Genomic DNA, 17,513 nt, shown 5'->3' with positions numbered 1-17,513 from the left:
ATGAAACTGCACCTTGCAAGCATTAAAACTCTTGGGTACTTTGTTACAGAGTTCTTTCCCCTTCTCAAAATTATTTTATAGTAAACATTGTCCATGGCATTACTCGAACACTATTGGGAGGAATTCACTGAGGCTTTGAACAATTATAAATGGCAAAGTGAACTTTTGCATTGGGAATTAATTATAACTCTCGGTATCATTGTTTTAGACCCTATTTTCTTTAAATTTTAAATATGGTGTGTCAAAAGCATAGCTAAGAATTAAACTTTGAACATTGGTACAAATGTACAACGCAGGAACTGTAACTCATGGGAACTTCCGTGCAAAGTTATCTCGCTTTGCACTTTGATTTCCTCGACTAATGATTTCATTTGCGTGAAGCATGACTCAGTAACTACTGATAGGATTTTATGGAAAGTTGAAAAATTGATAGTATCAATGTGTAGACAATGTGTAGACTAGAACAGCACGGCAATTCCAACTTTTTAAGTACTTTAATGCAAAGTAACCTCCCGTTGTACTTTGTTCCTTTAACTTTTTTTATCCAAAGCCTATATCGGAAGCTACTAAAAGCAATATCATTTAGGAGACTAATAGACACTCATAGATAGTCATGTCGAAATATAACTTGTGCAACAATAATAATACCTTAAGAACCCGTTGCTGCAAAACTGTCTCCCATTTACGTCGATAAACCTCTGATAAATATTGTCTCAAATGTTACTGTAAGGTATTCGAACGAAAATCAAAACTGTTTTTTTTCATTGTATTATAATCTACTCTTTTTGTGCTTATTTCTTATGTTTTCACCATTACAATGTTTTCTAGCATGCTCCCATGAAGAAAAACACCAGTTTTCAAATGCGGCGCTTCGAAATCATAATTTCTTGCTATTCATGTTTTTGTAATTAACGATTTTTTTAATTTCGATTAAGGTACAAATGTTGGCACATATATGTCGTACCATTTGTAAAGAAAAATGGGTATCAAATTTTAACTCTCAAAGATGTTAGAAAAATCATCCGTCTTCATCTCTTTAAAGATATTGCTTGTTAGTATATTCTTATATTCATTACGTAAATATATATATATATAATAAGGTATTACTAACGAGCCTATTTCTTAATAAATCAAAGCATATGTAATTAACATAAAAGCATTAATTAATTCCATTGCATCAATCATCGTTTTTATATAATTTTGAACTAGGTTCAATGGTTGCTCTCTGCCAATATATATTCGACATTTTGCATCAAGATGAAAAATTAATGTTTAGCTTCAGTGATTTAAAAATAGAGCAGTATTTATGTCGAATATATGTTATGTAATTTTTAAAGATTATTTTTTAGTATATCGGTCTCCTTGTTTAAAGTTCAGCATTCTTTTCATTGAAAGCATCTGCTTGGCCTTGAAGATAAACATTAATAACAGGTTGCCATTTTGTTTTGTAGAAATTGAAATTAAAATCCATCAACAAGTTTTAGTTAAACTGTTAAGTTCTCCTATAGTTACGGAGAACAGCAAACTGTTTATTGATATATGACAGATAAACAAAACAAAAGAGAGGTTAGTAGATACTACTTGTATTTGTATGTGTACGTGTAGACTACTTTTTGTGCACAACGTCATCAAGTTATGTGCTCATGGTATAAGTTTAAAATGACGTGTGCGATAGCATGAAGAAAGTGATTTATTCATTATCAGTCCATATACAGAAGAGTAAATTCGCACAAAACTGCAGCATTTTAATGCGTGTAATCACAACATACAGTCATAAATAAACGTTGTATTTTATGTATATTTTTCAACCAGCATGATACGCTTAAGAAGCATCATGATAAGAAACAATCTGATAAACTATAGTTATGTTTATGATATAATGACTATGTATGTTTTTCATGGCACATAAGTGTGTGGTTTTGTACTTGCTAATTATTTTACAGTAAATGAGTTTACTTCCCTTCAGTTTTATCAGGATCATGTTGTTGTATTGGCATTGCTGACGAACAAACTGTTCACAGAAAACTCTCAAATATTATTTTCTGAAGCAAGATTACAAAGAACTAAGATATTTTGTACGAAGCATCAGCTTATCAGAATGTCCTTGACCAGGTGCGCCCAAATCATGCCAATGAGGGGTTACTGTCCTTAGGTAATCTCTTTTATGAAAGTAATAGATAAGTGATAAGTAACATGAGGTGGATCCAATCGATGTTTTGACCAGATTGTTCAAATAAGGACAAAGATCCGCGGTGTTTACCGCAGTTCCTTCGTGTTTCATGAATGTGGCCGTCAAGGGTCGTATTTCGCCTAAGAGGCGTTGTGCTGGAAAAGGTCATTGATTTAAACGATAACTATACGGAAGCACTAAACTGGGAAGACTTAGACATTTAAATTGAGTTCGGCGTAGAAACAGTCCTCCAAAGCGAAAACAATGGTCGTTCAGAACTAATGATTTATGTTGTTTTGTTTATTAGAAATGTGAGATTTCATGTGTAACTGTTATTTATCTAGCGATTTAAAGCATTATGGTAGTTCTGGAGTTTTTTAATTGAGATATTTCATGTAACCATATGTTTATTACGTTATTTATCGAGCAATTTGAAGCGTTACAGTACTATTAATGGTTCCCTATTGCCTCCTGAATATGCTCGACATCGATCTCTGCTTACCTTGCACTGCACGCAAACACTGCCATTACAACTGCAGCAGAAATGGCCTTCAAATGAACATCGGATCAATCGCATTAAAGACACGCTTTAAATTTATCATCAACATAATGATACTCTGAAGATAGTGTATTTTTCATAAGGAGTGGTTTCCTCTGGACATATTTACTCCTATTATGTTGTATATATAGAAAAAGTGTGTGGCATTTGCACAGACCGACTACTTCAAGAAGGATATACGAAACAGTATGTACTGACTGCACTTTCCTTCCATTCTGTTCTACCAGAATATTACACATATGAACCCATCGGCAAAAACAATTCGATTATGAACTGTATTTAGGATAATGAGATAACGACACCGTAATTATGTAATTAGTGGTTTAAAAGCATGCGCTTTTTGTACTTGCACATTCTTTTGTAGTCTTTTAGTTCACTATGACTAGTCATAGCACCTGATGCACCAACCAAAATATCATGTTTGTCTTATTGACATTGATAAAGACCAAACTGTATAAGTAAAATAAAACACTTTATTCTGAAGCAATATGACCGAGAAGCATCAGCAAAATGTTCTTTACCAAGTTTGCTAAAATAAGGACCCTGCAGGGCCAGTAACCAATATTAAATTTTTCCTTAGATATGCCTCAGTGATTCCATTAAGCCTATTGGTCGGCTAAATATACAGGCTAATCAACATGCTTAGGTTCTAATCTAAGAGTCTGTACCAAAGTTGTTTAAATCATGGCATATGGGCCAAGTCCCTGAATGATCAGAAATGGCATTGTCAAGAGGCTTCACAGTTTATACGACTTGATTGCTTCCAGTACATAATGCGTTGGTACAACTAGGTCACAGTATCAAATCAAAATAAAACATATTGAATACGGTGTTCGCTGGGGTCGTTGACATGGAAGTATGTTTATGTTTCACGGTTTTAGAGCCTTCTTAGGAGACTCTTCAATTTTGTTAACCAGAGAAAACAGCCTTAGGAAGCCAATGGCTGTTTTAGACCGATGATTTATGAGGAGTTTCTGTACTGAGAGATTTCATGTTTAGAACTCCTTGTGATTTATTTAGTAATTTGAAGCGTTACACTTGTTCTGGACGTTTGAGAGTTGAGGAATTTCATGTTTTTCTATGCTATTTATCGAGTAATTTGAAGCGTTGGTGTTTAGATGAAAGTTAGATCGATCAAATTCAAGAGAAACTTTAAATAGCAAATAATGTTTATATTATCAACATGATGATACTCTAAAGATATTGTAATTAAGTGTTACATTTGTGGTTTCCAGTATTTGATGTTTGCTATTTAAGAGGACTCGCTCGTGGTTTGTAAAATGCACTTTTGTATTACGAAATAATGTGTGGCAAATCATTTAGAGTTTTAAAACAAAGATACCGAAAGTTGGAACCCATCAGCAAATGTTGATATTTGCTCAAATATCGTCCTTGAAGCCGACAGTTTTTACAAGCGTAAATAACGGCTTTCGGCGATTGTTGTTGCGGGCTTGCTTAATTGTTGTATCACGTGATGTTATCAATGTAATGTAATGTTAAAATATCCATCAATTTCGTATATGTTTTTGTTAAGGCGTCGGAGTTTTTCCTTGACTTAACCAGTGTGGGTACGCACCAAACTAAAACCAAAATACCTGTTTTATTCTTTAATTGTATTGCAATTTCGATATCATATAGTCAAATAATGATAAAATAAGTGTTTCCATATGCATTATCGGGACAACTTGTGTTTGGTTCAAAACATGAGCTAGTCCATTTAACAAATGGGTTGTCATTACGAAATAGTGTATACTGTAAATAAGTATTTAGATCTTTCTTGTGCTCTACCAGCATCTTAACATAGGAAACATCATGGTGGACAGAAAGAATCCTATTATAAATTAACAGTTATGACCATCAGATATTGATTGTTTGTTTTATTGGCATTGGTGACGAATAGCAGTTTTTAACCAAACTGTAAACTGAAATATCTACTTTAACATTCTATTTTCTGAAGCAAGATGACCATGAACTTCATTATTTAGTATGATGCGTCAGATAAATATTATTTTGTTACTAATTTTTCTGAAATCATGCTCCAGATAGTGATCACTTTTATAACCACTTATCTCAATATGGGATAACGAAACCAAGGGTGGTTATTTATATGCGGCTTAAGTCATTCTTATGGTTTAACATCACTGACTCCATTTACTGTATATGTCCGTTATTCGTATAGAGATCCAATTAAGACCAATTTTGAATGCCACCCCAAAACGGTTTTAGTTAAAGATCTTAAATTCTTATTTGGAATGTAGAACCAGCTACAGGTTCAGTATCAAGGTTGTTTAACTAATATGGTTTTGAAGTCAGAAATGGCCTATGTATATGTTGGTCACCATTTCAAACGAGAATCAGATGGTTTCGGTTATCTTTGATGACAATACCTCCTAAGAAACCTTTAATTTTGTCCAACTAACAGCTCAGTCTAGGAGCTGTGGATCGATTTAAACTGGTTATTCTGGCATTAAGATTTTTTATGTTTCGCGCTGTTATTTATCTGACAATTTGAAGAGTTCCTTGTTCTCGAATGCGTTTTAAACGTTATCAGATTACCGTTGTTGGTGGTTATGCCATAAAACTCTGACAATATAAATGCGGAGCTGGTCTTTCAATAAGTGTTGGATGAATGCAGAGGGAGATGGTATGTTACTGTTGGATCAATGCAGAGTGAGATGGTATGTCAATAATTGCGGATCAATGCAGCGGGGGATTGTATTTCAATAATTGTGGATCCATGCAGAGTGTGATGGCTTTTCAATAATTGCGGTTCGAATCAATGTGAGATGGTATTTCAATAATTATTGGATCAATGCAGAGTGAGATGGTATTTCAATAATTGCTTGATTAATGCAGAGGGTGATGGTATTTCAATAATTGTTGGATCAATGCAGAGGGTGATGTTATTTCAATAATTGTTGGATCAATGCAGAGTAAGATGGTATTTCAATAATTGCTGATCGATGCAGAGTAAGATGGTTATTCAATAATTGCGGATCAATACAGGGTGAGATGGTATTTCAATAATTGTGGATCCATGCAGAGTAAGATGGTATTTCAATAATTGGGGATCCATGCAGAGTGAGATGGTATTTCAATAATTGGGGATCAATGCAGAGTGAGAGGGTATTTCAATAATTGGGGATCAATACAGAGCGAGATGGTATTTCAATAATTGGGGATCAATGCAGAGGGATATGATATTTCAATAATTGTTGGATCAATGCAGAGTGAGATGGTATTTCAATAATTGGGGATCAATGCAGAGTGAGATGGTATTTCAATAATTGAGGATCAATGCAAAGTGAGATGGTATTTCAAGAATTGGGGATCAATGCAGAGTGAGATGGTATTTCAATAATTGTGGATCAATGCAGAGTGAGATGTTATTTCTATAATTGGGAGCAATGCAGAGTGAGATGGTATTTCAATAATTGGGGATCAATGCAGAGTGAGATGGTATTTCAATAATTGTTGGATCAATGCAGAGTGAGATGGTATTTCAATAATTGTTGGATCAATGCAGAGTGAGATGGTATTTCAATAATTGGGAGCAATGCAGAGTGAGATGGTATTTCAATAATTGGGAATCAATGCAGAGTGAGATGGTATTTCAATAATTGGGAGCAATGCAGAGTGAGATGGTATTTCAATAATTGGGGATCAATGCAGAGTGAGATGTTATTTCTATAATTGGGACCAATGCAGAGTGAGATGGTATTTCAATAATTGGGACCAATGCAGAGTGAGATGGTATTTCAATAATTGGGGATCAATGCAGAGTGAGATGGTATTTCAATAATTGTTGGATCGATGCAGAATAAGATGGTATTTCAATAATTGGGGATCAATGCAGAGTGAGATGGTATTTCAATAATTGGGGATCAATGCAGAGTGAGATGGTATTTCAATAATTGAGGATCAATGCAAAGTGAGATGGTATTTCAAGAATTGGGGATCAATGCAGAGTGAGATGGTATTTCATAATTGTGGATCAATGCAGAGTGAGATGTTATTTCTATAATTGGGAGCAATGCAGAGTGAGATGGTATTTCAATAATTGGGGATCAATGCAGAGTGAGATGGTATTTCAATAATTGTTGGATCAATGCAGAGTGAGATGGTATTTCAATAATTATTGGATCAATGCAGAGTGAGATGGTATTTCAATAATTGGGAGCAATGCAGAGTGAGATGGTATTTCAATAATTGTTGGATCAATGCAGAGTGAGATGGTATTTCAATAATTGTTGGATCAATGCAGAGTGAGATGGTATTTCAATAATTGGGAGCAATGCAGAGTGAGATGGTATTTCAATAATTGTTGGATCAATGCAGAGTGAGATGGTATTTCAATAATTATTGGATCAATGCAGAGGGAGATGGTATTTCAATAATTGTTGGATCAATGCAGAGTGAGATGGTATTTAAATAATTATTGGATCAATGCAGAGTGAGATGGTATTTCAATAATTGGGAGCAAAGCAGACTGAGGTGGTTTTTCAATAATTGGGAATCAATGCACAGTGAGATGGTATTTCAATAATTGGTTGGATCAATGAAGAGTGAGATGGTATTTCAATAATTGGGGATCAATGCAGAGTGAGATGGTATTTCAATAATTGAGGATCAATGCAAAGTGAGATGATATTTCAACAATTAGGGATCAATGCAGAGTGAGATGGTATTTCTATAATTGTGGATCAATGCAGAGTGAGATGTTATTTCTATAATTGGGAGCAATGCAGAGTGAGATGGTATTTCAATAATTGGGGATCAATGCAGAGTGAGATGGTATTTCAATAATTGTTGGATCAATGCTGAGTGAGATGGTATTTCAGTAATTGTTGGATCAATGCAGAGTGAGATGTTATTTCAATAATTGGGAGCAATGCAGAGTGAGATGGTATTTCAATGATTGGGGATCAATGCAGAGTGAGATGGTATTTCAATTATTGTTGGATCAATGCAGAGGGAGATGGTATTTCAATAATTATTGGATTAATGCAGAGTGAGATGGTATTTCAATAATTGTTGGATCAATGCAGAGTGAGATGGTATTTCAATAATTATTGGATCAATGCAGAGTGAGATGGTATTTCAATAATTGGGAACAATGCAGAGTGAGATGGTATTTTAATAATTGTTGGATCAATGCAGAATAAGATGGTATTTCAATAATTGTTGGATCGATGCAGAATAAGATGGTATTTCAATAATTGTTGGATCAATGCAGAGGGAGATGGTATTTCAATAATTGTTGGATCAATGCAGAATAAGATGGTATTGCAATAATTGTTGGATCAATGCAGAGGGAGATGGTATTTCAATAATTGTTGGATCAATGCAGAGTGAGATGGTATTTCAATAATTGTTGGATCAATGCAGAATAAGATGGTATTTCAAAAGTTGTTGGATCAATGCAGAGGGAGATGGTATTTCAATAATTGTTGGATCGATGCAGAATAAGATGGTATTTCAATAATTGTTGGATCAATGCAGAGGGAGATGGTATTTTAAAAGTTGTTTGATCAATGCAGAGTGAGATGGTATTTCAATAATTGTTGGATCAATGCAGAATAAGATGGTATTTCAATAATTGTTGAATCAATGCAGAGTGAGATGGTATTTCAATAATTGGGAGCAATGCAGAGTGAGATGGTATTTCAATAATTGTTGGATCAATGCAGAGTGAGATGGTATTTCAATAATTGTTGGATCAATGCAGAGTGAGATGGTATTTCAATAATTGTTGGATCAATGCAGAGTGAGATGGTATTTAAATAATTATTGGATCAATGCAGAGTGAGATGGTATTTCAATAATTGGGAGCAAAGCAGACTGAGGTGGTTTTTCAATAATTGGGGATCAATGCAGAGTGAGATGGTATTTCAATAATTGTTGGATCAATGCAGAGTGAGATGGTATTTCAATAATTGGGGATCAATGCAGAGTGAGATGGTATTTCAATAATTGAGGATCAATGCAAAGTGAGATGATATTTCAACAATTAGGGATCAATGCAGAGTGAGATGGTATTTCTATAATTGTGGATCAATGCAGAGTGAGATGTTATTTCTATAATTGGGAGCAATGCAGAGTGAGATGGTATTTCAATAATTGGGGATCAATGCAGAGTGAGATGGTATTTCAATAATTGTTGGATCAATGCAGAGTGAGATGGTATTTCAATAATTGTTGGATCAATGCAGAGTGAGATGTTATTTCAATAATTGGGAGCAATGCAGAGTGAGATGGTATTTCAATGATTGGGGATCAATGCAGAGTGAGATGGTATTTCAATTATTGTTGGATCAATGCAGAGGGAGATGGTATTTCAATAATTGTTGGATCAATGCAGAGTGAGATGGTATTTCAATAATTGTTGGATCAATGCAGAGTGAGATGGTATTTCAATAATTATTGGATCAATGCAGAGTGAGATGGTATTTCAATAATTGGGAACAATGCAGAGTGAGATGGTATTTTAATAATTGTTGGATCAATGCAGAATAAGATGGTATTTCAATAATTGTTGGATCAATGCAGAATAAGATGGTATTTCAATAATTGTTGGATCAATGCAGAGTGAGATGGTATTTCAATAATTGTTGGATCAATGCAGAATAAGATGGTATTTCAATAATTGTTGGATCAATGCAGAGGGAGATGGTATTTCAATAATTGTTGGATCAATGCAGAGTGAGATGGTATTTCAATAATTGTTGGATCGATGCAGAATAAGATGGTATTTCAAAAGTTGTTGGATCAATGCAGAGGGAGATGGTATTTCAATAATTGTTGGATCGATGCAGAATAAGATGGTATTTCAATAATTGTTGGATCAATGCAGAGGGAGATGGTATTTTAAAAGTTGTTTGATCAATGCAGAGTGAGATGGTATTTCAATAATTGTTGGATCAATGCAGAATAAGATGGTATTTCAATAATTGTTGAATCAATGCAGAGTGAGATGGTTTTTCAAAAGTTGTTTGATCAATGCAGAGTGAGATGGTATTTCAATAATTGTTGGAACAATGCATAGGGAGATGGTATTTCAAAAGTTGTTTGATCAATGCAGAGTGAGATGGTATTTCAAAAGTGGTTTGATCAATGCAGAGTGAGATGGTATTTCAATAATTGTTGGATCGATGCAGAGTGAGATGGTATTTCAATAATTGTTGGATCAATGCAGAATAAGATGGTATTTCAATAATTGTTGGATCAATGCAGAGTGAGATGGTATTTCAAAAGTTGTTGGATCAATGCAGAGGGAGATGGTATTTCAATAATTGTTGGATCAATGCAGAGTGAGATGGTATTTCAATAATTGTTGGATCAATGCAGAGTGAGATGGTATTTCAATAATTGTTGGATCAATGCAGAATAAGATGGTATTTCAATAATTGTTGGATCGATGCAGAATAAGATGGTATTTCAATAATTGTTGGATCAATGCAGAGGGAGATGGTATTTCAATAATTGTTGGATCAATGCAGAATAAGATGGTATTTCAATAATTGTTGGATCAATGCAGAGGGAGATGGTATTTCAAAAGTTGTTTGATCAATGCAGAGGGAGATGGTATTTCAATAATTGTTGGATCAATGCAGAGTGAGATGGTATTTCAATAATTGTTGGATCGATGCAGAATAAGATGGTATTTCAAAAGTTGTTGGATCAATGCAGAGGGAGATGGTATTTCAATAATTGTTGGATCGATGCAGAATAAGATGGTATTTCAATAATTGTTGGATCAATGCAGAGGAAGGTGGTATTTTAAAAGTTGTTTGATCAATGCAGAGTGAGATGGTATTTCAATAATTGTTGGATCAATGCAGAATAAGATGGTATTTCAATAATTGTTAAATCAATGCAGAGTGAGATGGTTTTTCAAAAGTTGTTTGATCAATGCAGAGTGAGATGGTATTTCAATAATTGTTGGAACAATGCAGAGTGAGATGGTATTTCAAAAGTTGTTTGATCAATGCAGAGTGAGATGGTATTTCAAAAGTGGTTTGATCAATGCAGAGTGAGATGGTATTTCAATAATTGTTGGATCGATGCAGAGTGAGATGGTATTTCAATAATTGTTGGATCAATGCAGAATAAGATGGTATTTCAATAATTGTTGGATCAATGCAGAGTGAGATGGTATTTCAAAAGTTGTTTGATCAATGCAGAGTGAGATGGTATTTCAATAATTGTTTGATCAATGCAGAGGGAAATGGTATTTCAAAAGTTGTTTGATCAATGCAGAGTGAGATGGTATTTCAATAATTGTTGGATCGATGCAGAATAAGATGGTATTTCAATAATTGTAGGATCAATGCAGAGCGAGATGGTATTTTAATAGGTGTTGGATTAATGCAGAAGGAAACTGTTTTGCAATAGGTGTTGGATCAAAGCAGAGTGGGATGGTATTTGATTAAATATTTGATCGATATAAAGACAGATGTTGTCTTAATCAGTGTAGGATATTTTAATAATTGATGGATAATTGCAGCGGGAGATGCTATTTCAACATTTTTAAACATTGCAGAGGGATATTGTATTTCAATAATTGTTGATTCAATGCAGAGGGATATTGTATTTCAATAACAGATGGACCAATATAGAATGCGATTGTACTTGAATTAGTTTCGTTCATGAGCTTCAAACAAAATTGACGCCATGACGATATTGTAAATGTTTTAAACGCTAGAACATGTGGACAGCCTCAGATCGTATACTTATTTCTACGGATAGTGCTAATGTTTAACCAAAACTTATTTCATTGAAGGCAACGTTTCACATATATACTTTTTTATATGAATGAATGTTGTCAAATGCTAGAAAAGAAACGCTTTAGACGCCTATGTAAGTATGTATTGCTTATTAAACCTGGAGCAGCTGTTACTAAAGGAATGGAAGGAATTCTCGCACATAATGCGAAACAGCGCGGTCAATTACGACCTGCAGTTTCCTACATCAATACCACACTAGCGATGTACTGCTTGTAATCATTTATACAGATGTCTTCAATACCGAGGTGTAGGATCCAATGACATGACCACACAAAAATACTCAGGAGTTATTTCTTTGCTGTGGTACTTGTTGAGTGTTTAGTGTGTTTTGTTATATGTTTTAAGACCTGTAAATGCTATACGGAACATTGGATATTCTCTAACTTACCTCTTAGTTTGAAAACAGCAGCTTCAGGTATTTGTAATCGCTTTTGATATTTTTGTGTGTGCTACTTCCCATGTTTAATGTACGGAACATTTCGTATCATCAGTTTATATCGCTTAAAATGTCTGAGCTTCAAATGTTAAATGTTAATTGGATGGTGAAATTTAAGAGGTTGTTTAATTGGAAGAGTCTGCAAATGTAATTATCTATGTTCAACATGGGCAGGTGTGTGATAAAGCATGTTGGATATACTCCGTTGAAAAGTGAACACTCTTCAAAATTTAATACGTTTTAGCGGTGTAAATTCTTTAACAATACCTAAGTGACGTTAACATAAATAATGCTAATGGCAGAAATAATGTATACAGCTGGGTGGTTATATAGCAAAGTATGTTTTTCAAAAATTGAAAACATGTTATTTTCTCACCTGGTCCAAATTTCTCGAAACTTTAATCCAATATTACAGGATTAAACTGAGCGCAGTATCGCAATTTTTTGGTACAAGTTTTGTATTATGTACATTTTTAGATCTTGCTAAAAGTGCCAGAGGAGAAAATTTCAAAATCATTTGTCGGAAATGGATGATTCGATTTAAATAAAAAGAAAAATAACAGGAATATACGACCCTTGGGTAACTATCTACCAAAGCTGCTATATTATCTGGTGACTCCGTGCATATACTGTTTAAATCTCATTGTTTTATAAGGACTTATATTAGAAAAACAACAACACTAAAGCAATCTTCTGTTCTGCACCCAGAAAACCGAAAAAGCAAAATCGGACAACACTTGGCCATTGTTCAAATAGAAAGACCGAGCTTACCGGAGATGCCCGAGCAATAGGCTCAGTTAATTAACCAACATTTCTCAACGAAGTGTGTGTAAAATGCTTGCCTTTTTACATGTAGAGTTTTGGAACTTCAGTTGTGCGATCTAGTACCCCGCATGTTTTGTGATATGGAATGCATTCAAACTCTTTAAAACCAAAGTGCATACTTTCTTTTGCTGCAAAGTGTATAACATTCTCTCAGCAGATCGACTTAATTGCGCCATTCAACATGTGTTTAAAATTCATCAAACGTCTTTTAACAACCTGTTATATATTTTGTGGTTTGATAATGGGCAAATAGTTTACAAATGAAAGCGTATATATTGGCAGATTGAATTATTACCAATAGGTTTTGAAGGGAAGTTGGAACAAACTCAACCTCTAGCTGTAGTCGATAAAAAGACGTCTGCATTGTAGAGACGTCCCCATATGTTGCATGTAGGTAGACATTCTATAGGATAAGATATCTCAGTTTTGCCTCCGCAGACAGATTTGTAAATACGGAGATATTTGATGTTGGAAATAAGATTCATCGGCGAAAAAAACATATCTGATTAATCTCTCTTTTTTTGCATGTTACTTGAAAAAGACACCATCCATGTTTTGAATTGACGTCAACGCATATTAAAGGGCCCAGACACCGGATGGCCCCTAAATCGGCAAATACATTATTTCCAAATGACAAACCTAGAATTGTCAATATGAGCTAGTATAAGGCCGATAATAAATCATATTTACACGATTAAAAGAATATTTGCCACTGTCTCAGCTGAGTTTACCCGTTTAAAATAAGCGTATTCTGGTTTCCCAGTTTATAGTGCGTATATTTAGCATTTGCAAGTCACGTGATCAGTACAGATACATATACCGGCGCTATTTTTAAATTAATTGGGATTTACTTTGTAGACAACCTCAATAAATTCCGATTTCGAAAAATACGAAAACTGCAAAACATACATGTGTCCTAAGCGATGTGATACATCAGTAAGTAAGATGCAATGCGTTGTACACATCGATATCATTTTTATCTGTTTTTTTTTTGACAATTTTCTTGCAGTTATTCTCATCTGATGTCTAGATCCTTTAAGTTAAATTGATTGCCTCATAGAAAGGCAAAACATGCAATCTGCACTGCAAGTAAATATTTAATTACCGGGAGGTAGTTGGCGCAAATTGATCACCTGATGGTAAACATGCTGTCTTGTATAATTACAGACCGATGAACGCCTGTTGACGCCTCGGAGACGTTACCACGTGACATGAACAATATGGCGGTGCAGGGACGCGTGCATGACCCGCTGTTCCATTTCGAGACCCATTTTCCGGAGCGGCTTTCCCGCCTCCACTTGACCCCAGACTACCCCACGGGCGGCGGCGGCGGCAGTGGCGGCTCACATCCTGTCCAGCGGAAGAAGAAGTCGCGGGCCGCGCGGCAGGGCGTCCGCTATAAGACACAGCCGGTTACCTTCGATGAAATACAGGAAGTAGATGAAGAAAACATAAAAGAGGAGGATAAAACTGACGGTCACAGTGGATTGAAGACGTCATTTGCCGCCTTCTCAAAGTCAATGGATGGCCTTGTGTCAAAGGGCAAGCACCGGATCTCGGACGATACTATTCACGAGTGTGTAGAGCCCGGTAACAATAATGAACCCAAACAGACTAAGCCTAAGATTATTCAGATCGGGCGAGTGCATTCGGATTCACCCGAACTACGGCTCCGTATTGAGGAAAACACAAATAAAGAGAATAAAGAAAACGAGCCGGAAAATGGCGTCCCCCCGAGACCGGAGGGCGATGTCACGCCGCTCGGTCTCCCGCCCACTGGACCGAACACAAGACGACAAAGAACGACCGCGAAGGCAAAGAAACGCCAACAGCAGGCGGGTATCCCGGATGAAGGGGATAAGGGCACGTAGTGATTGTGACGTCATTTCCGGTTTCTATGACATCATTGGAATATTAGTTCTTCATTGTGTTTATAATTTGACATGGAAACACTAGTGTGTGCGAGTTTTAAGGTGGAAGTTGAGATTATGCAAAATTAGTGTTTTTGTCCATGCTGTCAGCGAATTCGTAGCTAAAATATTATGTGCCTTATAACGTGCAGTGCGTTTATTTAATTATCGTAATAGAAACATAATGTTGCCTTCAATGTTGCAAAATGCGACGTTACCTTGCGTGTGCAGAGGCCATGATTTTCAAAGACTCGAAGGAAACCTATTATGTTAGAAATACGTTTAAGTGATATTAATTTATTGATTGTAAATATTAAAATTTATTCAAGTTATTTTACAGTTCAAGTTTTGGATTTTAACTGACAGATATCTGGTTCTTATACATATATACATGTATATTACATTAAATCTTAAACGAAGGCTATGATGGGAGTGGTCCATTCTCGCATAACGAACAGAAGAGTCTGCTACGAGTCTGTGAAATTTAACTTTATGTTTTGTCGGTTCTGGCTTTTACAAAGTCACCAGATGGAAGTGAAATCCTGTTATTATGTCATGTGACCAATCGGATCAACTCGGTCGTTATCCAACATCTATCACGATGTTTGCCGGAGATGGCCGAGTTGTTACGATTGCCATGAGACTTGTAGGAATTAGTGGAATTTGACCTATAAGTTTGTGTTTTTCCTTAATATTTATATTACAAGTCGCTTCATACAACGATATGCCATGAAATATCTATGACTTTTAGTACCTAAAGAAAAAAAGCATTCTTTTAGGTCACATGTCACTTTATAAGTTGTAAAGGTCATATGACAATTTGGAACTCCTTCGCCATTTTTCATCGAAAACATCCTCGGATGTATAAGGGCGGTTTACTATGTCTAAAATCTTTACATTAAATACGCTGCAAGTAGATCGCGTAGTAATTTCAATTTAGCAGTTGAACTTAATGAATTTAGTCTCGGGAATGAAGAGTATTTATGCAATAATGCACTTCGCTGGCAATCAATTTAAACTTAGATATATTATACAAAAAAAAACATGTTTAAACACTACAATTAATTTATGTTATTTAGATAAAAAAAATACGATATACTTTTACTGATGTACCGACAAACATTCGAGGTTGTTTTTATGGAAAATGGCCGAGGTATTCCGAATGGTCATATGACGGTACTATATAAAACTAGCAGGATTTCATTCCCTTCATGTGACTCAGATCTTGGAAACATATTTTTTTCCTAATCACAGAAAATCAACCAGGAGATGTTTGAGACTTTACGTTAGGGTATCTGGGATGTAAAATGCCAATATGTGCTTTGGACAGTGTGTTTTTTTTCAGTTTACATAAAACATACGCTTAAATATTGTTGAATTTACGTATTTACTTCCATCCGTTTAAAATGCTCCCTCATTGATCTTCAACAGACTTGGGGAACTTTGAATTTCCTATGTCTGACTTCACTCACTTCGGGCAGAATGAGTCACAGCCCGTCAGTTGAAGGTATCCGATCATCATGTCAGCTAATTATCTGAGAGTTTCAATAACAAAAATAAATTCAAAATGTTTTGAATGCTGATATAGAAGATGTAAAATAAATGCTTGGACAAAAAATTGCCGATAAAAGTTTTTGAAGTACATAGTGCGTGTTTTCACTCATTTCAGAGACGCCGTAAGCTTCATGTAATACATTTGGGGGGTGGGAATGGCAGGGGGCCTCGAGGATGCCCCCTCCTGATAAAGTCGGGGGTACTGTGATTGTTTGCCGTCATAATTTTTCTACACGTAGTACTTAGATACATTTCGACGTATGTTTAGGTTTTAACCCTTTTCAAGTGTATCAATTGTTTTCTCAAAATAACTTTAGACTTGAATCGCTTAGTTTTTATTTTATGGAAAGTAGATGCGGCGTGCCCACATTTTGTCCTTTTTTCATGTCGCAAACCTACTTTTTAGTAGTTATATTTATTTTCCTATTCACAAAAATCCCTAAAATGATAATAAAATATCATGGGTTTACTATGCATATAATGGAAAATCGACTACGTGGGTTGAACACCTTAAAGCCGGGCAGATAAGAAAAAATCTAGTTTCCGTATTAAGAAATCAGAGCCAAGCAGGACTAAGGGGCTAGGACCCCTTTTAAAATTGATTCCCAAACCGTTTTCATACATTTGAACGTACTTCTTTATAATACTATTTTTAATGAAACTTCGAGCAAACAAACTTTTAAGGTGTTATAATAGTCTGAAATTATAAGCGTTCAAAAGTGATTTCATGATTGTTACTCCGAAATGTTATCGCCCCAGTTATGTTATACGAAGGGCCTTAAAGGGACTTGCTCATGGTTTGTAAAATGCTCTTTTTCATTGCGAAAAAAGTGTGGCAAATCATAAGGAGTGTTGAAACTAAGACACTGACAGATGAAACCCTTCAGCAAATGTTTATATTTTCCCACATATCGTCTTTGATGACCACAATTGCGTTATTACGGCATCGGTTTCACTGCTGCGTGATTGGTTGATTGACATTATCATGTACATTCGGAACTCCTCGGCCATTTTTTCAAAAACAACCTCGGATGTATATGGACGGTTTACATACTTAAAAAGTGGTACGTTTAAGTTCGCTGCAAATAGATCGCGTAGTAATCTTATTTAGTAGTTAAAATTTATGACTTAACTCTTGGGAATCGTAATTATGTTTGCAATAATACACTTCACTGGCAATCAATTTAAACTGAGAGCAATGAATACAACTCTTAAACACTACATTTAATTAATGCTTTTATTCAAAAAAATACGGACTACTTCAACAGATGTA

General features: G+C 35.2%; 1 protein-coding gene across 4 annotated transcripts in view; it reads left to right on the top strand.

Moving 5' to 3' along the window:
- Positions 1–16,058, top strand: part of LOC128238396 (uncharacterized) — an 86,847-nt gene extending 70,789 nt beyond the window's left edge. For 3 of the 4 annotated variants that reach the window (XM_052954286.1, XM_052954285.1, XM_052954288.1), the window contains one exon: positions 13,944–16,058. In XM_052954286.1, coding sequence (XP_052810246.1) covers positions 13,988–14,647 — 660 coding nt within the window. In that variant the 5' untranslated portion in view covers positions 13,944–13,987 and the 3' untranslated portion in view covers positions 14,648–16,058. Of the gene's footprint in view, positions 1–11,780; positions 11,931–13,943 lie in introns of those variants that run through there. The other variant, XM_052954287.1, reaches the window with a different exon arrangement.
- The last annotated feature ends 1,455 nt before the right edge of the window (positions 16,059–17,513 follow it).

The sequence above is a fragment of the Mya arenaria genome, chromosome 6 (assembly GCF_026914265.1).
Source record: "Mya arenaria isolate MELC-2E11 chromosome 6, ASM2691426v1".
In the NCBI taxonomy this organism is placed as follows: Eukaryota; Metazoa; Mollusca; class Bivalvia; order Myida; family Myidae; genus Mya; species Mya arenaria.
This window is presented reverse-complemented; position numbering and strand designations above follow the sequence as displayed.